Raw genomic sequence first — 26,393 nt, 5'->3', positions numbered from 1 at the left:
CCTTCTGTTCTGAAATGTGATTTGTCCTTTTCATATGTGTTCATTTTTTTATTGTATCCTTTGGTATATATGGTTGTGCCAATTTTCTTTCACTATTTGATCTGAGGAAGTGGGTCTGGCCCACGAAAGGTCATCATCTAATAAACCATCTTGTTAGTCTTTAAAGTGCTACATAGTCCTGTATTTTGTTTCAGCTACACCAGACTAACACGGCTACGTTTCTATCAGTAATAAAGAAGTAGGTTGCCTTGGTAGAATCAGGCCTGTTTCAAGTGCTTGTGTGTTAAATGGAATGGTTTTTCTGCAAACACTTCATTGCTGCTTAGCACAATGAAAAGTGAGAACGCAACAAGCCCTTTGCTTCTGCAGAAACCTGTGGATTTTAATGCCGGCTTTTTAGTTCCTACCAGTCTATATTCTGAATTCTTTTCTCTCTTGCAGCTGTCTGGTGCTACGATTCACAGGATCCCAAATGTGGTGAGTACAGAAATGGTTTAAAGTGGGTATGAAGGGCATGCCTGCCTGGGGTAGCGTGGCCATCTGCATGCACATGCCTGAAGACAGCGTGAACGCGCCTGTAGTTTGAATATGGTGGGAGACAAAGGTAGAGGGAAAGGTGTGTGTGTGTGTGTGTGTGTGTATGAAGTGCCAGCAATGTGTGCATGTGCTGGGCAGTTGCAGAGACAAGAATGTGAGTGTGTGTGCTATTGTGAATGTGATTGTGCAGTGATGGGGCAGAGTAGTATTTATGTATGACAATACAGTTTTGTTTCTTGTTCATAGTAATGTGGATTTTCTCTCCAGGGATGTTTTGGAGACCAGTGACTTAGTCCTGGAATCAGAGATCAGGGTAGCTGCACTAGCTAAAACTACCTTGCAACTCTAGAGTTCAGAGACATTTTTAAATTACTTTTTGCAAAGCACCTACGTGGTTATTCCCATAGAGCCCAATCCAGCTCTCTCTCTCCCAGTTACAACAGGGCTGTCTCCCCTGAAGTCAGGACCTTTCTTCTGGTGGAGAAGAGACCACAGAAGACCACAGTCAGGCCTTTTAATCTTTCAGATACAAAAATTATGTGCCAGGCAGTGGAGCGAGTGCTGGGATAATGAGTGATCTAATTCACAATGGGAAACCCGACTCAGGGAAGGAGGAATTAATCCATATTATGCTAATGTGTGAATTACCTGAGTGCCCTTTGAAACCTAAATTGCATGCATGCTACTCTATCAAATAAACAAGTCTGTCTGAGTTGCGGTCAGTGACCTTAGGGACCGCTTGAGAGGCAGTTAGAAGGGGAGCCTTCTACATTGCTATACCAGCCAGGCCTGTATAAGAACATAAGAACAGCCGTCCTGGGTCAGACCAAAGGTCCATCTAGCCCAGTAGCCTCTCTGCCGACAGTGGCCAGCACCAGGTGCCCCAGAGAGGGTGTGTGCGGGCCTCTGGCATCAGGAGTTTTTCCCTGTCTCTTTAACACCAAAGTATTGCATCCAGCTCCTGATACGGCTCTAGGGAAGAGCACAGCACAACAAGTTTTTTTCTCATTGACGGCCTCCTCTTTGTCATGCTTTGCTCCATGGCTCTCTCTGCTCTCAGCCAAAAAGGGGGGGGAGGAGGAGAGAGGGACCCACCAATTCATGAAAATCACATTCCTTCCCCAAAACTCCCACCTCCCTTCTGTGAGGCCTCATCCGCTCTGTTCCTCTGTTCCCCTCCTCTCCATCACTTGCTATCCCCAGCCCTTATACACTCTCACTAGGTTGAGACAGGAAGTGTGGGGTGGGAATGAGGGATTTGGGTGTGGGAAGGGGTGAGAGGTACAAGCTCTGGGAGGGAATTTGGATGCAGGAGAAGGGGCTGTTGACTCAGGGAGGGGGCTCTAGGCTGGGGAGTGTTGGGCTCAGGTGGAAGGTTGGGGTGCTGAGCAAGCCAGGGCTTGTGGATGTGAGGGTGCAGGAGTTTGGTTGGATATGTGAGGGACTCAGGGCAAGAGGTTTGTGAGTATGATGGGCTCAGGACACAGATTTGTGATGTGTGGACGGTGGAGGAATGTTGTGGCAGAAGACTGGGGATGCAGGAGTGTGGGGATGTAAGAGGCTCAGGACAGGGGGTTCTAGTGTATGATAGGCTCAGATTTGGGGTCAGGTGGTGCAGGAGTGTTATGATGCTGCAGAGGAATGGAGGTTTGGTCCCAATTCGGGGCTTGTTGGCCTGGCTTCATTTTTAAATAAAATATTATGTCAAACACAAAAAGTTTTAGCCTTGTCTTTATATATGAGAGGGGTGAGGAACCTGTTTTGAGTCAAAGGTCACTGACCCACAGTTGGGGCCACATAAGTGAGATGCAAAAAACAAACCAACAAACAAAAAAGCTCCTCCAAAAACCCCCAAGCCTCACTAATGTGGTTCCAAATGTGCTGGTGGTGATAGGGGACAGAGTGCTAGTGGGTGCTGGGGCTGAGGAGAGGGTGCTGCTGTGTGGAAGGATGCTGGCTCAGGTGGCAGGGTGCTGGGGCAAGGTGCTGGGGCAGGCAGGTGACAGGGTGCTGGGGTCAGGGACATGGTCCTGCTGGGCACTAGGGTGACTGGCAGGGTGCTGGGGCCAGGGCCAGGGTGATGCTGAGTCCTGGGGTGTGAGGCAAGGTGCTGGGGCCAGAGCGGTGCTAGGTGCTAGGGTGGATGGCAGGGCTGCCAAGGAGCGGGATAGGGATGTGGTGCAGGATCTGGGAAGGAGGTGGGGGGCGGAAGGGGTCAAGGTCTGGGTGGTAGGTAGGGTGCAGAAGCAGGCTGGATGTAGGGTGTCTGGCCAGGGAGAGGGAACAGGAGCAGATTGGGGGTAGGGTGTCTGGGAGGGTGCAAGGAAGGGACTTGGGTAGGAGTTGGACCTCCCTGATCTGGACTTGACTGGTCCCAGATGAGGAATTTTTGGACCAGGGGAGGTCATTTCAGGGCTTCTGGTCCCCCCCACCCTTCCCCACTAGGCTTCTTTGCACCTCTATCCCCTGCAACCCAACTGAGCTGCCCACCCCTGCTGGTTCCCTGTAACTCCCCCAAAACCATCCCCCACAATCCAAGGGAGCACAGCACCAGTTCCCTGCAGCCCCTCACAGCCCAGCTGAGCTGCCCGTCTGTTCTGTATGCCCTCCCCCATCCACCTCAGCCCAGCTGAGCCCTGCACTGGTTTCCTGCATGCCACCCCCACAGCACAGCTGAGCCTGTTTCCCTGCACTTCCTCCAAGCCCTGCAAAACTGCTGAGCCAAGAGCCGATTCCCTGTCCCTCCCTCCCCTTGAGTCTAGCCCTAGTTAGCGTCCCAGTTCTTACATCCTACTGTAAGAAATCAGTGCTTTTTGCAGAAATACTATGCTGCTCCCGTTCGGGCAAAAGTCCCTTTTGCGCAAAACTTTTGTGCAAAAGGGCCAGTGTAGACAGCTCAGATTTGTTTTGAGCAAAAAAGCCCCGATCATGAAAATGGCGATTGGGGCTTTTGTGCGCAAAAGCGCGTCTAGATTGGCTATGGATGCTTTCCCGCAAGTGCTTTTGCGGAAAAGCGTCCGTGCCAATCTAGATACTCTTTTCCGAAAATGCTTTTAACGGAAAAATTTTCCATTAAAAGCATTTGCAGAAAATCATGCCAGTCTAGACGTAGCCACTGTGTGTTCTTGTGCAAGTACAGTGACGTTCTCATGTATGAAATCAGGCCTTCTTGCGCAAGAACTACGATGCTCTCGCTCAGGAATAAGCCCTTTTGTGCAACTGTTCTCATGCAGAAGGCCAGTGTAGACTGGCAACATGAATTTCTTGTGCAAGAAAGCCCTATGGCTAAAATGGCCATCGGCACTTTCTCGGGCAAGAGAACGTCCACACTGCCATAGATGCTCTTGTGCAAAAGCACAACTTGCACATGGCAGTGTGGATGTGTTCTTGCACAAGAAACAACCAGTGTAGACATAGCCTAAGAGTTCCCTCACATGAACAAAATGAATTTTTTCCCCCCTCCTCATCCCCTCTTCTAACACCTTCCTCTACACCTGCCCTGCCTCTTTCCTCTGGTGCTGATCACTCCCCTGCAGGTGTCTGCCCTTCTGCTTCACCCCCAGAATCCTTGGGCACCTGCACCTTCCCTTACCCCTTCACCCTCTTGGTGCCTCCCCTTCCTTCACTTCTCATGCCCCCTTTGCTCCCTTTTTCTCTGATGCCCACCCGTCACCACCCTCTGCCCCCATGCCCCTGTGCTCTCTCACATGATTTGCTCCATCCCGACCTTCCTCATGTCCACCCCTTCTTTCAAGCCTTCTCCCAGCAGCTCCCCTCACCCTCTAGCCCCCAATGCCCTTCCCCTCTCCCCTCCCAGCATCAGCCTGTCCCCCTCCCACTGACACCTCCCCGCCTGCCTTTTTCCTCATTGTCTGCACTTGGCCCCCTGCCATTTGTCTCTCCTCCACCCTTGTCCCTTTGGTGCCTTCCCCTTTCCCTTCCCCTCCACCTCCGCACAAACACCTTCCTCTCCCAGCCCTTCCCCTTTCCCTCTGTACAAGCCCCTTCCCTCCCTTTCCCTTTTCCTCTTCCTCTCCCGTACCTTCTGCCTTCCACTTTGTGGGGCCAGAGTCTGCACTCTGTCCTCAGACTCTGAACCCGCAACTCAGCCATGCGGCGCAACACAGAGCCCAGCAGGTTTAAAATCCCAGGCTGTGACATTACGTTGCGTCCGGACATCTTCCCACCCACTGGTTTGAGCATGCTGTGCAGGGCAGCAGCAGCTGGCAAGGAGGAGCTCAGAGAAGGTTGCACATGGCAGGGACGGGACCGGGATGGGACCGGGGGGAGAGACGCTCTGGGGCTGGGGTGGGAAGACGCATGGAGGCGTGGGGGTCGGGACCTGTTCCAGCTCCAAATATTGCTGGAACATGGGCACCACAAGCTCACACAACTCACCACCCATGCCTCTACTGGCTAGCCGGCTCTCTCTCTTTTTCAGGGGGGGCGGGGGAGTGCCGGCTCCTTGCAGAACCCCTCGTTTTGCTCCAGGGAACCCCAGGGTTCCACGGAGCACCAATTGGGAAACACTGCTCTAAGCCAACTCTGTATCAGGACCTCTCCGCAGCCCAGTGCTGCTCATTTGTCAAGTATCTCACTCATTTGGGAGCCCTTCGCTTATGAGAAAGGGGTGAAGGTTTTAAGTGTCATGCTCAGAGAACTGTAGGGGGAGGGGATGCGTGTGTCTCTGGACGGCAGAGGTTGGGGATCAGAATGGGAGTCCTGGACAGAGGACTGCAGGGCCGGGGTGATGGAAAGGATTCATTTGTGCTTGGCTTCCCATTTTATCTGAGGACAAGACTTGATTTAAAAATTGAAGATGGCTTTTGAGCAGTGTGAATGGGGCTGGGCTCTCAGCAGAGGCCAGAAGTCAAGACTCTTCTGTCCGAAAGGCCAGCCAGGCATTCTGATGTCTGCTCATCACCCAGTTCTGCGCTCGGAAGAGCATGAGAAACACAGCATGGGGTGGCCGGTTATATTTCCGAGGCCAGAAAAGATCTTTGTGTGTCAGCAAGAAAATAAACTGGTGACTTTACCCATACTTAAATATGCATTTAAAATGTCAGTCACAACTGATATTAAAGGAACAGTTATAAATAATTTTTATAAAGGGTTAAAAAGCCTAATAAGTGTTTAAATGAATGGTTAATCAATTGTTCGTGGTCAACAGATCAACAGTTGGTTATAATCATGGCTTATAGCCATTTATAATGCCTCTGAATGATGTCCCGACAGTGTTCATGTCTGTGACATACTTATATCGAATCATTTATTAAGTTTTTATTAACTCTTTATAAAATGGAGTCTTAATATAAAGTGTCACCAAAATGGGTAACTTCCATGGTAATGGTACATGAATAGTTTATATTTTATATGCCACTGTTGGACTTATAAGCCCTCAAAAAAGCCGCTCTCCTATATATGTATATTTCTGAGGCATATTATTTCTGATACATGTGACATTTTAAGGACTAGTGTGATTTTTTTTTAAGCCTGCCATTTTGTATATGTTGGATCAGATCAAAGGTCCTTCTAGCCCAGTATCCTGTCTACCAACAGTGGCCAATGCCAGATGCCCCAGGAGGAATGAATAGAACGGGCAATCATCAAATGATCCATACCCTTGTCCTCCAAGTCCCAGCATAAGGTAGTCAGAGGCCTAGGAAGGTGTTGCATCCAACCATCTTGCCTAATAGCTATCGATTGAAGTATCTTCCAAGCATTTCTCTGATTCTTTTTTTAGCCCAGTTTTCTTTTTGGTCTTCATAACATCCTGTGACAATGAGTGCCACAGGTTGGCTGTGCTTTGTGTGAAGAAGTACTTCCAAAGTTTTGTTTTAAACCTGCTGTCTATTAATTTCATTGGGTGTCCTCTGGTTCTTGTGTTGTGAAAAGGGGTGATATCAGTGCACCTCATCTTTATGGAGACATATTGGCACACTACTTACAGTCCTTACCTGTGTGCGTGGTGAGATGGCCCTGTGGTTTGGGTGTCAGCTTAGGATTTGGGAGACCACACTTTGGTTCTATGCACTGCTGCAGATTTCTTGTGGACCTATGAGCAAGTCACTTAGTGTCTTTGTGCCTCTGTTCCCCACCTGTAAAATGGGCCTAATAATGCCACCCCTCTGGCATGCTGTTTCAGTTCCTGGCACTGATCACTTGTGGAGCAAGAGAAAGGACCCAGCTGCTTTGCTCCATGCCTTCCTGACTGCCCAGTGACAGGAGTAAAGTTCTGACTCCCTATGCAGTTCAGGGACAGCCAAGTCTTGGTGACATTGTTCTCAGGCTCCAGTGGATGTGGCGATTGGGAGGACTACTGATGTATTGGCTTAGAATTCTGCTTTAATTGTGGCTTCTTCTCACAGACTGGGCTGCTACAATAAAGCACATGTTCCTTTGTGCTGCTTATTATAAAGTGGAATGTCTGGATTTCAGCAGCCCAAACATTACCCATCAGGGAGAATGTAATGAGGAAGGAAGCCAGACAAGGTTATGCACCTCGCAGATTAATATGACTCACCACGGTTTCCACTGAAACGATCCCTGGCAGCCTACAACTGTAGACAGTAGAGCCAACTTTTACTGGCACTGGGCTCGCTGGTATTGTGATGGCTCATCCACCACCGGGTACCTGTCCCCTTTCATTGCTATGTTCCATCACTAAGGCTGTGTTGACTGCGGTGGCTCAGTTATGCTTTCGTATCCATGGCATTACAGGGTGGCTCTGGCTCAGTATTGATGGGTTATTGGAGTGTGAGGCAGGGGCAAGGGCTTGCAGCTGCCTTGGCACGACGGCCTAGTGCTTACAGGTGACCATCATGGCTGTGAAGAATCTAAGTCTGTGCTTAATGACTTGAGCAATGAGAACAGCGCTGGGCAGGGGGTCAGTGTCTGAGGGGACTGTGTGCAGTGAAGAGAGCCAGCTGCAGCAGTCAGAGACCCAGGCTGAAGGGGTGAGGCTGAAATGGGTATGGCTGGGCAAGGAGGACCTTTTCATTAGAGATGTGGAAGGAGCAGGAGGAATAAGAAAGCAAACCAAGCGAGGAAGCTACTAGTGTAAGCCCGGGTCTGCTTGTCAGGCTAAATTTAGGACCTGGCCCAGTGAGGAAATCCTGCTGAATTATGAATGAGACTTGACTAAGGCCCTGCTCATTATTATTCATGAAGGTCGTCTCTCTTTTGTGGGGTGGGGGCATGGAAGGAGAGGCTAATGAAAGCACTGGCGTACACTGTGTCCTTTGTGGCCAGAGAGAGCTCGCGGGCGGATGTGCTGCTTTTATCAGCACTTGTTTATTTAAAGCAGGAAAGCCAGGAGCCCTTGGCAAACTGAGCTCCACTTTACCGCACACACCAGAAAGCTCCTCTTGTTGGCACAGCAGGACATCCCCATGTGATAGTATAAGGACCCTTCACTCACCTCCAAGGTAGCTTGTTTCCACATGGTCCATGTTTTAACTCCCCTCCCCCTTCCCACCTGTCTGTGTCTCTCTCCAGGCCCCAGCATGTGGAAGGATCTGGCACAGGGCTGTGGGGGAGACAACCAGTCGCCTATTAACATTGACCGGCACAAAGTACAGAGGGACAGTAACTTAGGAGACTTCCATTTCGAGGGCTATGACCAGGCTCCACCGGCCATGTGGAAACTCTCGAATGATGGGCACACGGGTAGGTATTTGTTCCAGACTCCCTCTTTTCCTCCTTCCGTGGCTCCTCAAACCCTTTTCCACAGGAAGGGGCAGTACCACGGGCTAGGTTAGTGAGATTGATTCATCCCTAAGTTCCCTTCAGAATGATGCATTTCTTATTTTTACAGCAGTAGTGCATAGAAGCCCTATCATGGCCCACAACCACCCTGGGCAAGGTGTTAGACAGACATAGAACGTGATCCCTTCCCAGGGAAGCTCACAGTCTTGCATCTGTCTCTGTCATTAACCTGAAAATGGCCTTGAGATCACACCTTTACTGTACAGAAACAGTAAAGGTGTGATCTGGCAGAATGGGTTCTCTCTTGCGCACTCCTCCATGCACACACATTCGCTCCCAGCCAGCTCTGCTCCACCTGCTATGGGTACATGAAAAATCACCCTTGTCCTGGGTAGGATGTAAAATCCCATTTAATTGGTTAATGGGTTAACTGATTAAAAGAGGTGGGAGGAAGTTCTCTTACCACCAACAACAGCTGCTCTGGCCAGGCTGGAGCAGCTCCTTGCCTGCGGTGGGTGGGGAGCTGCGCCTGGCCCCCCCCCGTTAACCATCCATTAAGGATGAGACATACTGGTTAACCATTCACATCCCTACTCCTGGGTAAAGATGGTGGGATCGCAGCCATCTTGTCTCCCCACTGCAACTTAGTTCTGGCCCATGTACAGTGGTGATGCGTCTGGAAGGCGAGTCTATGAGCGAACATATCAACATCACCAGAGGAGGTCTTCTTGAGAAGTACCGAGCCTTGCAGTTTCACTTCCATTGGGGGAACCTCAAGGGGAACGGCTCGGAGCACACCATTGATGGACACCAGTTCCCCATGGAGGTAAGTGTGGTTGTGCCTCATGGGAGTTGTAGTTCATAGTCGCAGTCAGGTTCATAGCAATATATTGCTGAAACCTCCATTTGTTACTGACAAAAATAATGACTAAGGCTGTGCACACGAGCCACACAAGACCTCATCTATATCTATATCTATATCTATATCTATATCTATATCTATATCTATATCTAATCTATATCTATATCTATATCTATATCTATCTATATCCACATATGGATTCCACAAACCCAAGTGAACTCACATATATCTGGATAGTTTGTACTAGAGTTTGGTAGAACTGGTTGGAAAATATCTTCCCCTTTCCCCATGGAACATTTAAATGGAAAATATTTCAAGGAAAGTTACTTTGGGCAATTTCAAGATGCTGGTGAATGATCATAAACCAACTATTTATTTTCTGAAATGCCACAGCAGTATCTCATGGGAGTTGTAGTTCAGGTGTGTCATGCAACCATTCACTTTTATAGGGCTGGTTCCCTTGTCAGACAACACTTTCTGTGATGCACAGTCTCTCATGCTAGTGACGGAAGGCCATGCACCAAGCTATGGCACATCTTGGGAGATTTGGGTGAGGAGCCCAGCCTGTAGAGGAGAATCATCTCATAAGGTAGCTGAATGACAACTCCCATGAGGGGAAGCTGCTTCATGCACTAGCATGAATGGTGCATGCGATCCTGCAGCTAGAGAGACCATTTGGGTATATGTACAGACTATATTAGATGGGGTTCATTTAAAAAAATGCTGATGTTTTCATTAAGGCAAGTTTTTTCTTTCTTCTCCTCCATCCCCCTCGGTACAAGGTGTCTATCCTGTTCAGAGCCATCTGCTGATAAATATCCCACCCATCAAATGGTCTGACTTGGTGAACTCTGCCCAGGATATTGGTGTGCGGCCGTTTAGACCAAGCTGCCTTACCAGCAGGGATTAAAGATACTTACAGTCACCAAAAGGGCAGATTCAGAGCCCAGCAAAGTCTCTCCAGCTCTTCATATGCTGATAATGCTGCATGCATGTATCCATGACAAACAGGATACTGTTTACTGTGCTTTGTAGACAGACCTCTGAAACAGGGGGTCCTGTCTGCTGCGCACTGATGATTCATTAGCATCTCTTAAGAATAAAGGTTGCCTTTGTACCATTGGTTGCAATCTCCAGTATTGTACAGCATTGATGCTGTGTGCTCCATCTACCCCAGAAGAATCTCTTGTTCAATGCTCTGTGTGTGTTCGTGTGCAAGCGTGTTTATATAATAACATATGGAATCTATACAGTTTGGGTGGCTGTATGTATTCTGTCAAGTGCTTTGATAACTGTACATTGTAGCTCACAGACAGCAAGGAGCATAAGATGCTGCTTGTGTGTGGCGGCGGCAGAGCAGCAGAGTTGGAGGAGATGAGGCTGGCATACTTAGCTGAGATTGCTCACTCACTTCTGTTCCCCACCACCCTGTTCTAGGGCGAAAGCTCTGTTGGGCGTGCTGCGTTTCCAAAGCTTCAGGTCTGGGTGTCCCTGGCAGTGCCCAGTTGATGAGCATGTGGTGTCCTGGGGCAGAGATCTGTGGCTAGGGTTTGGGCCAGGAGGCCAGTGCACAGAGTTGACCCTGGTCTGAATGGAAGAGTGAAACGTAGTTTCTCCAGTGAATGGAAGCTGACTTGAAATGAGCCCGTATCCTTGGTCTTTTGCACCGAGGGCCTGTGCAGCCTCCTTGTGTCATATTAGCATTTGCCTTGGTGGCAGCTAATTAACCCTACAGCTCCCTTCTGGGAGTGTGGATCCAGCCTCCCATACCTTGCCCAGGGGCCCAGCAAGTCTGTCAGCCCCGGCAGTGAGAGCAGGTAGCCAGGAAATACCTGAGCGCAATTGCGCCAGTACCCTCCTTTTCGCTGATGGTGTGAAATCTTAATGCAGTCTTAAAACACCGCGGGCCTGTTTCTGCTTTGCGCCGAGGGCTTTTTTATGGCACTATGAGCTTGCAAAGAGCCTCAGAGTGAGCAGGACTAATTGATACTGATGCTAAGGCCCCAGAGGGGCATGAAGGGCCCCTAGTGTCAGGGATGTAGCTGCTCACTGTTAAGGAGCTGCTTGTGCTCTTTGCCATTAAGGGCGCTGGAAGTGGAGAGCTCAGTGTCAATTTGCTGTGACTGATGGGTAAAATCGCACAATAGCCCAGAACACGTCTCACCCTCTTTCTGTGTCTCCTCTTCTTTAGCTGCACCTTGTTCACATGAACACCAAGTACAAGACTTTCAGGGAGGCCAAAGGGCATCCGAATGGGTTGGCTGTCCTCGGCTTCTTGTTCAAGGTAAGTCCACAACACTTTGCCCCTGGCTTGCAGGACTCCTTCACATTCCCCTGAGGAGATGGCAGAGAGTAGTCTGCAATGTAGGCCCTTCAATAAACAAAAATCCCTTCGCCGGAGATCACACTCTGTGCTGTATTGAGCTCTGGGCCACCACGTCCACACCCTGTGCCAATGGCATCAGCCTACAGGGAGCACCTCTGTGTCAGGATGGGGCAGCAGGTAGGTGCAGCATTGCCTCTAAAGACCTTTCATCCAGTGCCAGGGCTGCCAAGTCCACCCCTTTGTCTTCATTGCTGATGGAGACTAGGGATATTAGCTCTCGGGTAACGGAATAGTTGCATAACAGCATGAATTCTTAGTGGCTAGTCGACTATTCTATGGTCGCCGGTGGAGCTGGCAGCCAGGATACTCAGGCCCCACTCCTGGGAACCCTCTGATCCTTGCTGTTGTCGGGCTGCCAGGGGGAAACCTGTCCATAAGGGGAGCCGGTTTAAAAACCAGCTCCCCTCATGGACCAACTACCTGCCACATAGCGCTGCTGCCTCTGATACAGAGGCAGCAATGTGGGGTGGCAGCAGCCCCTGTCAGCAAGGGGTACGGGTTCCCAATGGACAGCGGCTGCTGTGGTGGGAGGGGAAGTTTCTGTGGCAGCTGGGGTGCACCATGGGCAGAGGCTGGTCCTCAGGAGAGGGGTGCAGAACAGCCTCTGTCTGCTGCAAGCCTGGGCCCCCCAATGGCAGAAGCTGCTTTGCCGCAGCCTCCTCCTTCTCCCACACTGCTCCCTCAAGGGGAGGGGGCAGGTATCATCACAGAGCTGCTCTCCCCACTACAGGCTCCTGCTTCTCCCCCCTCCTCCCTTGCTGCCGTATCAGAGGCAGTAAGGGGTGGGGGAAATGCGAGTAGTCGACTAGATTAACCAATACGTCTAGGCTTATCGGTTAATCATCTAATTGACTAATCATTGACTTCCCTGGTGGAGTGGTGACAGTCCTGCAGCAGAGCTGTGGTGTCCTGGGGTCAGAGTGCCATAACTCAGGTATGCTGCCAATTCCAGGTCACAAAGCTATGTGCCTGCAAGACCCAAGAAGCATGTGTGTAGCTCACTTCAAAGTCACTGTGTTCACTCTACCTTAGTGGCAAGGATTGGTTTAATCTCCGATTTGAGATTTTAATTCACTACGTAACTGCTGCACCTCTATGCTTGCTGCTTCTAGTGGAATGCAGCAAGGAAATGTTTGAAATCTAGCCCAACAGAAAAATAATGGATAAACACAAACCCTCTGAACGCAATAGAAATCACCACTGGGCTGAACTGCAGGTAAGCTGAATGTGGCACCTTCAGGCAGTCAACAGGGTTCCCTGCTTTTATAAAAGCAAATGAACAAATGTGTATTTTACCATGGCTGAATTCATGGAAGCTGCCTAGAATGCAGCAAAGTTCTCGTTTCATGTAAAAGCTGTTCTGTCCTGAGAGTTGCCCTGTGGCTCTCAGGTCACTTGTCATGTGGCAAGTCACAAATTTTCATTTTGGAAAACATTCACCTTCTGACTCATTGCAACTCCTAAGAACCACCCACGCTTTTTGCTGCAGTGTGATCTGTCCAAGAGTGAAAAATGGGCTTGAATACATAGAGAGGGATCAGATTAGATCACAGTATGAGAAGGACTGTATGGATTATTTCCTTCAAGAATGTGAAGAGGACATACTTAGCCTTTTCTGCCTCAGCCCCAATAAGTCTCGAGAGGTAGCTGGGTTAGTCTGTAACTTTAAAACAATGAGTAGTCCTGTGGTACCTTAGGGTGTGTCTAGACTGCATCTCTCTGCTAACAGAGAGATGCAGATTAGGCACATCGAAATTGCTAATGAAGTGGGGATTTAAATATCCCATGCTTCATTAGCATAAAAATGGCCACCGCTTTTTTTCGGCACGGAGTTTTGTTGGAGAAAAGCGGCAGCCTGGAGGCTGATCTTTCGAAAAACAAAGTTTTTTTCGAAAGATCCTGTAAATCTTATTTCACAAGGGATAAGGGATGTTTCGAAAAAGGCTTTATTTTTCGAAAGATCAGCCTCTAGACTGCTGCTTTTATCCGACAAGGCTCCCTGCTGAAAAAAAGTGGCGGCCATTTTTACGCTGATGAAGTGTGGGATATTTAAATCCCCATTTCATTAGCAATTTTGGTACATCTAATTTTCATCCCTTTTCTGAAAAAGGGAAGTAGTCTAGATGTACCCTTAGAGACTAACAAAATATATAGTATCATGAGCTTTTGTGGGCACAGCCCGCTTCTTCAGATGAGGCTCAGTAAAGCACTCAAAGTTTAGAGGAGCATTGCAAGTTTTGGTCCATAATTATCCAAGTTATGTTTTTCAGCCACACCCTTGTAGTCTAACGTCCTTGTGATTTATGATTAAGGGGAAGCAAAAATGCAAGAGCAAAACTGAAATTTCCCAGAAAGAGCTCAGCATGGATGTCTTCTGCAGCTGAATGGAGCCCCAGAAATGTCTAGAAATGTGCAGGTGCAGGGCACAGAAGACAAAAACCTTCTACCTTGCCACATGTGCTGTAACTGAGATCACCCGCCAGTGACATTGCTCTCTCTGCCAAACAATTTTGTAACTCTGAAATGATACTATTGAAAGACTAAAAATAGAAGTTAAGTCACTGGGTGGTGGTAGCTTAGCTGGGAGTTCATAGGCTTGTGAGACCATTGTTGGAGGTGGGGCTGTGCTTTCTTCACCTGTTCACCTGGATATGAACTGTGCAAAGCCAGGATTGTTGGCATCGAGGTCACATTGTTAACAGCTCTCCAAAGTATAGATGAATAGTGAGGGCTTTAATCTGAGTTGTTTCAATCAGTTACATGATATCCCCCTCCCAACAATGGTGTTAGTAGCTGGGGTGCCAAACACCTGCAAACACTACTTAAAATAGCTGTCCTGACTGTCCATTATGCTGCTTATGAAAGACAGTCACACGCAATGGCTTAAGGGTTCTGGGAAACTTCAACTTCAAAACACTGACGTGGCAGCAGAGCTATTTGGGTTTTATAGTAGTACAATGCCATTTCTTTGGAGGTAGGAGTGTCTGTGGGAGACACAAGGGAAGGATAACAAGTATTCATGTACAGTGACTGCATTTAGAAAGCTGACTCTGTTCTCTCCAAAGGGAGAAGATAACGCATGGGAAAAACTCTTTTTAAAATAATCATAAACCTTCTCAAAGTGCTTTGGATCAATAGCGATAAAAGGGGATGATTATTCCTAGTTTATAGGCAGAGAAACTGAAGCATTGAGCAGCAATGTAGTTTGCCCATCTAGTGAATCAGAGGTAACAAAATAGAAAGAGTCCTCATCCATTGACTTGCAGGCCTGTGCTATAACTAGGAGGCCTTTCAGTCTTCTTGGCTGCCTTCCGAGCCCTCAGCATTTGGCTGTACAGTGGGTGCATAGGAAGAGAAGTGTTTTACTCCCCTGCTGCTCCCCTTGTGCCTCTCTGCTGGTATCTGTGACCCCCTCGAGTACCGGTGAGCTGAAAATCAGCTTCACATCTCACCAAGATATTTATGCTTAATCCACCAGTTATCCAAGCAGTATGACAGGATGGGAGCATCATGTCTATTGAAGAGAGATGGGGAAGGAGTCATTCTACCTAGGCATCTATTCATAAGACAAAATCAGTGACCTCGCCTACCCCAAAGAGGAGTTTATGACCTAGCAACCTGCAATTGGTTTTGTCTTGTGATCAGAATTGGAATCCTTATCCTATCCTAGCCTAGCCTTCCTCTAATTTTGTCTGCAATCGCTGGTGGTGGGATTGTTCTCCCATTCAGTGACAGCCGAATGGAGCCCGCAAATGTCTAGAAAGGTACAGGTATACCAGGGTACAGAAGACAAAAATCCTTCTACGTTGAAGGGGAGCTGTCACTCAAGCAAACCACATCTTGGAGATTTAAAAATACCCTTCACATTCTGCTATTGGTAGGACAGTTTTGACTGGCAGCCTGACGCATTGTGTAAGAACTGATGCTGACACCCCAGCTTTCTAGGGTGCTGCTTCCCCTTGCAGATCAACAGCTCAGTGTAGGCTTAGGAAGCAGAAGTGAAATCTACAACAAGGCGTGTAAAGAATGTTTTAAAGCCTGCTAATAAGGGAAATGTCATTAAAGATCCTACAGCATATTTCATAAGAGGTGGGGAGTTAACCCCCACTGCCTTGGCCTAATTCCCACCCCTGATTGACATTAACATCTGTAGAACAGATTATTCCCTGCTGGGTAGAGTTGTTGTGTGTTGTGGAGCTATGGCTGTGTACGCCTCACAGGTGGCTGTGTGTTCAGTGCCAGCCTGTTGTATAGGTCATATGTTTGTTTGTAAGCACTTTGAATCCTTTGAGATTAGCAGGTGCTCTAAAAATAGAAATCACCCTCATTGTCGAAAGTGGAAAAGCACTACATCCTACAGCACAGGCATGGATGTCCAGACATCCACTGCTCTCCATGAGAGCTGCAAACCCTCTTTATTTCTATGGTGCCCAGTTTTTGTCTAGAATGATTTAGAAGCATCTTGTAAATAGAATCCTTGAGATCTGCCCTTGGCTGGTTGTTCATTCTCCCCCTGTAATGCTTGCAGGTGTCTCATGCTGATAACTCCAATTACAACACCATTGTAGCTGGCCTGAAGAACATTTCCCATCCAGGTGAGTCCTCCGCTCCTCTCCCCTCTCCCCTCCAAGGCAGGCAGAATAGAGAATGAGAGGAACCCAGAAGCAGGAAGGAAGGAGCTGTGCAGGGGCACCAGTCATTGGTTTCAAGGCCCTTTGTCTCATTTCCATGCTACAGAATAACAGGGTAGTTCCCAGTGGGCTAACACAATGTGGACGCAAACATGTTACTGCCATCAATCTACAAGGCCCGCCCATTGTCACTCGAATGCAAGGATGCACTGCTGTGCCCAAATCCTTTTGAGAATTAGTGGTGCTGGTGTAACCACCACCGAGGCGGATTTGAACGTGGGACCTCGGGAGCTGACTATAGGAGCCTCTACCCTCTGAGCTAAAAGCCAGCTTGCTCCCAGTCCATGCTGTAGAGGTCTCTTGATCTTAACTGTTGCAGTGGTCTAGGCGCCACTTGTATTACTTAGTAACCACACTAGGTGTGTGGGTTACATATTTCCCCTAGGTGAGGAAGCGTGTCCCGAGCTTCCGAGACCCAGTTGAGATCCTGGACGAGCCCCCACCACTTGTAGTTGCCACCAGGCAGGTTTGAACCTGGGACCTCACTATAGGGGCCCATGTATGGTGTGGAAAGTCTGTACCCCAGGGGCTGTGTGAACCTGCTGCTGCCATACTGGGTTCTCATTCTAAACTAGGGGAGGAGCAAAACAAGTCCACCATGCCTGACACCCTCCTGCCATGAGCTCCTGTGGTGACCTGTTTGGCTGATTTGCCAATCAGAGCCAAGACCTGACAGTCTAAGGGCGGCCGGGGTGGCAAAGGGTGCAAGGTGTGAGGTGGGGTTGATTGTGGCCCTTGGCTGCTTCAGAAATGTAGCTCTCCTAAACTGTTCATTCCCCTGGATGGTTTTGATAATGTTGGCTGTTCACTCTCTTCTTCTCTTAAAGGGGATTTTGTGGACTTAGCATCCACATTTTGCTTGAACAACCTTCTTCCCAGCGTGGCCCATCTGTCCAAATACTACCGCTATCAGGGCTCCCTGACCACGCCTGACTGCGCGGAGGCTGTCGTCTGGACGGTCTTTGAGGAGCCCATCGCTATCAGCCAGTCTCAGGTACCGCTGCCGCACAGTGCTACTCTAACTGCTTCTCTGGTGAACCCCACAGAGGGTCTCTGGTTGGCAGAGTTCCTCCCAGAGCCCAGCTCCCAGACAGCAGCTCGGGGAGCAGATCTGCTCAGGTTCATCTGTGCCCACTGAAATGCTGCACGTATCTGTCCCCGGCACATGCCGGACTAGCTGACACCCAGGCCTGCCAACCATGGGGGCAAGGGGAGCAGTTGCCCCAGGGGCTGGAAATTCAAAAGGACCCAGGGCTCCTGGACTCTGCTACTGTGGCAAAGGTGGTGAGTGGAGCCCTGGGCCCTTTGAATCTCCGCTGGAGTGCAGTGCACCCCATGTGGCTCTAAAGGCTGGGAGTGGCATGTTGTGTTCCAGGTGGTGTGGAGAGCTGACTGCTCCCAGCTCCATCCCTGCTGCTTGATGCTCCACCCCTTCTGGGTATCATGGTATCCCTGATGACGCCCTCTCCAGATGGGCACAAATAGCAATTTCAAGTACATGTGCTCCGAAGAGGAACAATTCTACATCCAAACAACATGTACATTGCAGTTCTGATATGGGGTATCTCCTCCTGGGGACAATAGTCTGCACTGTTCCATGTGTCAGATCTGGGCAAACAGTGGGGAGTCCATCTGCCTGAGGTGGGACTGTCTGCAAACGAGAGGCTGGAGATGCCCAAGCTGCTGTTAGTAGAGCCATGGTGTTTGTTCATCAGTGGGGACTGGGCAGTTGCCAGAGTGCCAAGCGGACTGTGTGTGTGGTGTCCACAGAAGAAAGCAGTCTGTTCCGCTCACGCTTCTACCCTTGCCCTGCCTCTTCCTGCAGCTGCTCCGCCCCATTGCACTCATTCCCTGAAGCCCCTTCCCCTGAGAAATGTGGCTCAAGGATGTCTGGGTTGACCTCGTGCACTCACCATGCTAGCAGGAGCATTGGGAAGTGGAGCAACCCAGCAGCCTGCTCCGCTCCGCTGCCATCCCCCAGCTGGGCTGCTCTGCTTCACCGCGGAAGTGGAGTGTGCTGGCCCCAGCCTGCTCCCCAGGCTAAGTCTAAAATACATCCCTCTGTTGGCAGAAGGATGTAAATTAGATGTATCGAAAGTGCAAATGAAGCCGGGATTTAAATATCCTGAGCTTCATTTGCATAATGGCAGCCGCTGCTTTTTTTTGAAACAGGCCGCTGCCTTTTTTTAAAAAACCTCGGCCTTTTAGACAGGGTCTTTTCAACAGAAACACCCCATTTTAAAAGATCCTGGAGCACAGGATCTGTCAAAAAGGCTCCATCTAAATTGCTGTTTTTTCCCCTAAAAGCCCCATTTCGAAAACAAGCAGCAGCCACCATTATGCAAATGAAGTGCAGGATATTTAAATCCTGGCTTCATTTGCACTTTCGATACGTCTAATTTACATCCCTCTGCCAACAGAGGGGTGTAGTTTTAGACACTCCGCCAGAGTCCTGCATTGTTCAGGGGAGTGAAGCGGGTTGTGTGTGGGGGGGGGGAGGGGGGAGCGGGGCAGGGCACTCTGTTTCCCACTGCCATGATAAAGCAGAGCAGGGTGCTGGGTTGCTCCACTTCCCACAGCTCCTGCAGGAGGCCATGATGAGTGCCTGATCTCTGCTGCCAGCTCAAGCTTCCCCCCTAGTTAATTCCACAGCCTGCCCTGGCCCACGTAGCTAACATCAAAATGGGGGATCGTCCCATCCATAGGTGGCTCCTGCAGGGCCCCCCAAAGTGTGGGACCTGGGGTAGCTGCCCCAAGTAGTCTATCCCTGTGGACAGGATGGCTCTGTTTCTACCTCTGGATGTCCCATGTCGTTTCCACTAGAGCTGTTTTATGTGCATGTTCCTTCTCCTTGACGGGGTGACTGCTACATCATGTGACTTAAGTTACCACTTTTCTTCTTATTTCTTTAGACTGAAACAATAATAAATCACTTGCATAGGAAGCTCTAAGGGCCCTGACAACTAACTAGTTTTCTAGCAGCTTAATCAATCATGACCACTTGGCAACATTAAAAAAATCATAGACTGATATTGTGCACAGCCTGCCAGCAGTAGCCTACAATAGGAACAAATTAACTAAGCCAAACAGCAAATCAAAGCAACAGAAAATCTGCTCTCCATCCCCAGACTCTCTCCAGAGACATCCTTGCAACCTCCCCTTCTCACCAAGCCCTGCTGATGAATTTGGGGATCTGGTTGCCGGCAGTTCCCAAATGTGAGCTGTTAGGTTGTTCAGAACAAATAGTTCAGTCAGCTGTGCTCTGTGTGCATTGGCATGTCCCTCACACAGTCCTTGGGCAAAGGTTGTATGGGCAGCTGTATCCTAACTTTGCATGCTACTTCCTTTTCCTGCTTCTAAGGGTATGTCTAAACTGCAGAGTTTTTCCGGGGATACCTCCACGTCCAAGGAATGCGTCCGCTTTTCTGAAAAAAATGTTGGAAAAGTGGACGCATTTTGTCGGCATCCCAGTAAACCTTGTTTTACAAGGAAGAACAGTTGTTCTGAAAGAGGTTTTTTTTTTCTCGAAATTTGGCCCCGTGTAGAAGTGCCAAATTTTGGAAAAGCCTCTTTCAAAAGTAAATCAGAAAAAGATACACAATTTGCATATTGCAAATTGCATTTCTTTTTCTGATTTATCTTTGTATTCTAGACATAGTCTAAGAGGAACAGACTGACGGATGGAAAGTCTTTCCCAGGACCCAGCTTCCCACTAGCAGCCTTGCGCATTCCAAAGCCATCCACTAGGCCTAAAAATTAAGAGACTGGCTTAAAATTCATGATACTTTTTTTAATAATTTTCTTGGGTTCATTGTAATGGTCTCCTGGTTTCTAAGCTGCTGGGTTCTCTCGAGTCCTGTCTTCAAGGGTTTCTCCATAGCTGTGAGAATGAGATTGAAACTTTTTTTTAAACTGTAAGTGGAGTTTCTCCTGGGATCCTTTGACTCCAGGAGGTGAGTTTTTAAGAAAATACCTGCATCAAGAGTCTTGTCCAAGAGTGAGCAACCCTGAGTTATAGGGAAATACTCGGGTGGATTGCTATGTCTGTCCGGGCACCAGGTTAGCATATTCAATGAGCATGTGCTTAACCTGAATCTTAGAATATTAGATCTGGAAGGGATCTTGAGAAATCAGCAGATACAATCCCCTGCTCTCATGGCAGGAGCAAGCACTATCTGGATCATCCCTGACAGATGTTTGTTTAACCTGCTCTTAAATATCCCCAGGAATGGAGATGCCACAATCTTCCTAGGCAATTTATTCCAGTATTTAACCACCCTGACAATTAGGAAGTTTTTCCTACTGTCCAACCTAAACCTCTTTCTAAATTTAAGCCCAATACTTCTTGTCTTATCCTCAGAGGCTAAGGAGAATACTTTTTCTTCCCTCCTTGTAACACCCTTTTAGGTACTTAAAAGCTGACATTATGGTCCCTCTTAGTCTTTCTTTTCTCAACTAAACAAACCCAATTCATTCAAGCTTCCCTCAGAGGTAATTTTTTCTGGACCTTTAATCATTTTCATGGCTTTTCTTTGGATATTTTCCAATTTGTCCACAACTTTCCTGAAATGTGGCACCCAGAACTGGACACAGTATTCCAGTTAAGGCCTAATCAGTACAGAGTAGAGCAGAAGAATGACTTCTTGGGTCTTCTTTATAATACTCCTGATAATACATCCCAGAATGATGCTTTTTTTTTCAACAGTGTCATATTGTTGACTCATATTTAACTGAAATATGTGTTTCAGTCCATCCCCATTCAAGAAAGTACTTAAATGTGTATTGAAACATAAACATGTGCTTAAAATCTTTGTTGTATCAGTTGCTTGAAAAGTATTTCGACTGAGCATAATTAAATGGCTTGAAATCTCTCTCTGTCTCCCACATTTGCAGCTGAATGCATTTGTCAACACACTTCACTTCCGGACCAATGGCACATCTCCAGTGAAAATGACCGACAACTTTCGACCACCCCAGCCCCTCAAGAACCGAAAAGTCTATGCATCCAAAGATGCCACGATCAGCCATAGTACCATGCCCAGTGCCAGCCTCCCACTTCTTTCTCTGCTCTTGGCTCTCCTGGTTGTCTACTTCTTAGGCCCCTCTTAAAAGCCCTTCCCTTGTCTCCCTCCTTTCTTTGTCATGAATGATTTGTGATTATTTTATGATGTCTTCGTATCAGGGTTTCCATGCTGCTATCATTTCCTTGCCACAGGACTGAAAATGACAAATGAAATTAAAGCAGATTGGCAGGGGGTACATAAGAACGGCCACACTGGTCAGATCAATGGTCCATCTAATCCAGAGCCCTGTCTGCCTCAGAGGGAATGAAGAGATCATACAAGTTCCATCCCCTATTGTCGAGTCCCAGGATCTGCTAATCAGAGGCTTGTAGGCACATAGAGTAGATGGTTGTATCCCTCACCATCTTGGCTTATAACCTTTGACAGACCTCCATGAATGTCTCTAATTTGGTTTTGAGCCCACACAGCATTCCCCAGCAAAGAGTTTCACAGGCTGACAGTGCACTGTGTGAATAAGTTCTTCCCAATGTTTCTTTTAAACTTGCTGCCTAATTTTATTGGGTGACCCCTGCTTCTTGTATTATGTGAAGGGGTAAATAACACTTCCTTCTTTACTTTCTCCACATTGTTCCTTTATTTACTCCATGATCTTTCTTGAGTGGTAACAGCTAATTTAGACCCCATCATTCTATATGTATGGTTGTGATTGGCTATGTCTACACTCGCGGCTTCTTGCACGAGTAATATGCAAATGAGGCTAAGCGTGGAATATCGCCGAGCCTCATTTGCATACCTAATGAGCCACCATTTTTTTCAGAAGATGCTCTTGCACAAGAAGGAGCATCTATACTGCCCCTTCTTGTGCAAGAAAAATCCTCTTGCGCAATGCTGATCTTCCTGAAAAGTAATAGGTGGAACGGCATTGCGCAAGAGGGTTTTTCTTGCGCAAGAAGGGCAGTGTAGACGCTCCTTCTTGCACAAGAGCCTCTTCTGAAAAAAATGGTGGCTCATTAGGTATGCAAATGAGGCTCGGCAATATTCCAGGCTTAGCCTCATTTGCATATTAATCGCAGAAGAAGCCGCGAGTGTAGACATAGCCATTATGTTTCCTTTGCTTGTGTCAACATTGAAGTTCATCTGCCAGTTTGTTGTCTAGTCACTCCGTGTTGTGAGATCTCTTTGTAACTCACCACAATCTGCATTGGGCCAGGAACAGCCCAAGGCAGGCTGCAGCAGCTGGCACCGCAGGCGGAATGCACGATCGGTGTCCCTGCCTGCATGGCCATCAATGGAGTGACGTCATCATCAGGCGCCCCGTGATGTCATCATTGGACGGCCCGGATGCCTCGTTGAAGGCGGTGCCCTAGGCGACATCTGAGTCGGCCTATAGTCATGGGCTGCCCCTGTATCGGGCTTAACTATTTTGCATATTTTTGTATTGTCTGCAGACTTTGCCACGTCACTGTTTACCTCTTTTTTCAGATCATTTATGAATATATTGACCAGCACAGGTCCCAGCACAGACTTTTGGGAGGACTCTGCTATTTACCTTTCTTCACTGTGAAAACTGTTTATTCCTACCCTATGTTTCCTAACTTTAAATCAATTATTGGGAGGACTTTGCCTTATTTCCCATGACTGCCTACTTTGCTCAAGAGCCAACAGTGAGAGACCAAAGGAAAGAGAAATGTTCATGGTTGGTTTAAATAATAATAATTGAAGACCTTGATTCTGCAAAGACTTATCTTTAAATACAAGAATTCTCACTGAACTTTCATTCTTCAACTGCTTATTGTTAAACACTGGTGTTGCAAAACTGGAATGTCACATCCAGTCTTGTCATATTTACAAATGCAACCCCTTTGGTTTTGCCATTTGCACTTCATGTGGAATTCCTGATGTGATACATACAGTGCTTACTTTTAAATGAGAAGAAATGTTTAAATGATATCAAAATGAATTGTAATAAATTGAAAATTCTTACATCTCAGGTCAGAATCACCTGGATATTTGCTTCTATGTGATACCTAGTGTTTATAAGTAGCATCCTGATGAGGGGCAAATAGAAGAGGGGTTACTCCATTTAGAAAGTCAGTGTTCGAGGTCCTACAGAGATGTTTCCACTGGGAGGTGAAATTGAAGAAATGAGTCAGGTTTATTCTTGGGTGTGATTTGTAAAATGACAGAAATGTGGCTTCAAAGTCCTGTTTCCCTGAACACAGTAGAAACAAACAGCTGCAGAAATCCTTGCTTAGAAAACTTTAAATGTACCCCCACAGTGACCTCTGTACTCAAGAAACCCTGTCTCTGCCCAGAATTGCTTCTTCAGGCTTCCTGGTCACTTTGGCTAAGTCTAGATTGCATCCCTTTTTCGTAAAAGGGATGCAAATTAGATGTATCGCAATTCCTAATGAAGTGGGGATTTAAATCTCCCCTGCTTCATTAGCATAAAAATGGCTGCCGCTTTTTTTCGGCATGGAGTTTTGCCGGAAAAAAGCGCCAGTCTAGACACGGATCGTGTGGCAAATAAAGCCTTTTCCGAAAGATCCCTTATCCCTCTTAAAATAAGGGATAAGGGATCTTTCGTAAAAGGCTTTATTTTCCGCAAGATCCGCGACTAGACTGGCACTTTTTTCCGGCAATGCTCCGTGCTCAAAAAAAGCGGCAGCCATTTTTATGCTAATGAAGCGGGGGAGATTTAAATCCCCGCTTCATTAGCAATTGCGATACGTCTAATTTGCATCCCTTTTACGAAAAAGGGATACAATCTAGACGTAGCCATACTGTCTCCACTGTACACAGGCAGCAAACCCAATGTTCTGTTCTCTATGTTTGCAACCAGGGGAACTGCTCAGCCCTCACAGTTGAGCTGTGACCTGCCATGTGCCTTACCTGTGACCTGCCATGTGCCTTACCTGGTTTGTTACTTGTCACTGTCTCTTCAACATAAACAGGATTAATTGCCCTCTCCTTTAAGTCTGTATGGGTACATCTACACAGTAGCACAATTTCGGGATACTTCCAGTATCCTGAAATAGCTATTCTGCGTCTTGACAGCACACTCATTATTTTGAAATAGCTTTCAAAAGAATGGGGATGCTATTCTGACATCCCTGTACACTTTGTTCCTTGAGGATTAGGAGACATTTTGGAATAGTGCTCTATCTCGAAATTTGGCACTGTGTAGACAGCACCAAATTTTGAAAAAGCGATTTCAAAATTAACTGAAAATAAGTTACGCAAATAAGCACCCTACAAATACTTGATACATCTGTTAACTTTAAGTGAGTCTGTAATTGTCTTTGGATCTAAAAGTGCTTCATCCCCACTGGAAGATTTTTACCAACTTTTTTTTCTGTTTTTTTGTTTTTTACGTTTTTTCCCCTATGAAAATTCAGTTTCCCTTCTGGGAATGCTCTGTGGCCTTATTTACACTGGGCCCATGGAATTTAGAGCACAAGAAAATTGTCATAGTCCAGCTTTCCATAAACAGGCCTGGATTTTTTAGCCTTCATTTCAAAGCATGGGACAGAGGATTGGATAGTAGCTGAGTATTCTTTTGAGAGAGGTATTTCATTATGACGTCAATGAAATGAAACTGCAAAACGGCTAAGTTCAGGTGTAGACTTATGAGTCAGGGAGAAAGCATGAGAGACACCATATAACCACTGAATTGCTCCAGACAGATGTTCCCTGAATTGTAAGGCCCAATTCCTCCTTCTATTTACACTAACTCTAGTCATTCCTCATTCACAGTGTCAGGGAAGAGGGAATTTGACCTTCCATTAAGGCATTGCTTAGGAGCATAACACCAAATGTCCATAACAGTCTTCAACTTGTGTTTTATTTTCGTCAGGAGAAACTTCTCCACACAGTGAATCATCTGGTGCAGCAGGAGAATTCTAATAAGTTGGTCACCCACTCAAGGAACCTAATGCTAGGGTTAAAATTACTGAAATGCAAATGTATCTGCCATAAAGCTCTGAATGCAAGATCTGTTCGTCTGTTCCCTGCCACATTGCTGAGTATAGGGAATGGCATACGACAGGGTAGGGAAATAGAATAATCATCATTTATACGCTGAAACTTCAGACTTGACACTTCCTGAATTCTGGAAATAATAGCCCAGATCAACTTCAAAGCAAGGAAACTATGGGGTGGGATGAAAGGGAGTGGGAAAGAAGGAATTAAAAACAGAATTTCAAATTTTTAAATTTCCTGTCCTACCTGGCACTATCTTGCTGAAACAACTTCATTCACCCTAGAGCTGGCTGAATTTTAATGGGGGAAGGATACCCCGAGTATTAGTCACATGTCAGATTTTCAAAAGTATTTGGGGGATCCTTTAGAATGACAGCTATTAAACATAAGTTTATTTGCATCCCTGGGTCTCTCTAGTAGCCCCTTTTCTGTGTTGTCCCCTGTAATGTAAATGTCAGAGGGATTTAGAGCAGGAGAAGTCGACTGAGATAAAAATCGCCTGACGTTCTGGGGGAGAACACAGAAGGCTGAGGTACTGGGCTCGTCTGCAGAGTGAACCTGATCCCAGGAGACTGAGTTTTTCCTTTTATTCTCAGTAATTACAGCTTTAAATATAGAACTGGAGAAAAATGAATGGAGTCTAAAGTTAGCTCTGGAAAAGACTAGCCAATTTTAGTGTAAGTAACTCAGCCCCCTGCACCCACACAGTCCTTACAATTGAGCCTTTTCCCTGGGGAAGGGTTTTCTCTTTCACCCCCTGCCCATTGCTGATTTTCACTGCTCAGAGAGCTCTGTTATTTACAGAGGAGCAGTAGCCAGCACAAAAAAGGCCTATTTTCAGATAGATGGTACATAATTTGAATCTTAGTGCTCTAAGGAACCTGAGGGCCAGGGCTGGCACATGCAGCAAAGGTCAATTTCCTTTCCTTGTCAGGTTTGAGTTCCAAACCTGGCTCAGATCCCAGATGGAATGCGTTTAGAGGTCTCATCCCTAGCTTAGCGGGCACTTGTCTACTAACTGCAAAAGAATCCCAACTGTGGTGTGTGGGTTTGTTTACCAATGAATATACAAACAGCACAGGGAGACCCTCCATTGGATGGCGCTAGAGAAGTGCAAAATATTAACAATAAAAAAGTGTGACTTTCTAAGCTGAGTGAATAAAGCTGGGCTGCTCCATCTATATTAAGACATGGCAATAATTATT

At 47.3% G+C, this 26,393-nt stretch overlaps 1 protein-coding gene across 1 annotated transcript in view; it reads left to right on the top strand.

Moving 5' to 3' along the window:
* LOC102458003 (carbonic anhydrase 15-like) overlaps window positions 1-21,950 on the top strand; it is a 44,636-nt gene extending 22,686 nt beyond the window's left edge. Inside the window, exons 2-8 of the mRNA XM_006134789.3 lie at window positions 442-477; window positions 8,035-8,205; window positions 8,910-9,070; window positions 11,298-11,390; window positions 16,021-16,087; window positions 17,011-17,177; window positions 21,077-21,950. Of these exons, the coding sequence (XP_006134851.1) occupies window positions 442-477; window positions 8,035-8,205; window positions 8,910-9,070; window positions 11,298-11,390; window positions 16,021-16,087; window positions 17,011-17,177; window positions 21,077-21,292 (911 nt within the window). The 3' untranslated portion in view covers window positions 21,293-21,950. The remainder of the gene's footprint in view (window positions 1-441; window positions 478-8,034; window positions 8,206-8,909; window positions 9,071-11,297; window positions 11,391-16,020; window positions 16,088-17,010; window positions 17,178-21,076) is intronic.
* Window positions 21,951-26,393: the final 4,443 nt, after the last annotated feature.

The sequence above is a fragment of the Pelodiscus sinensis genome, chromosome 15, assembly GCF_049634645.1.
Source record: "Pelodiscus sinensis isolate JC-2024 chromosome 15, ASM4963464v1, whole genome shotgun sequence".
In the NCBI taxonomy this organism is placed as follows: Eukaryota; Metazoa; Chordata; order Testudines; family Trionychidae; genus Pelodiscus; species Pelodiscus sinensis.
The sequence above is the reverse complement of the archived record's forward strand: the minus strand, read 5'-3'. Positions and strand labels throughout refer to the sequence as shown.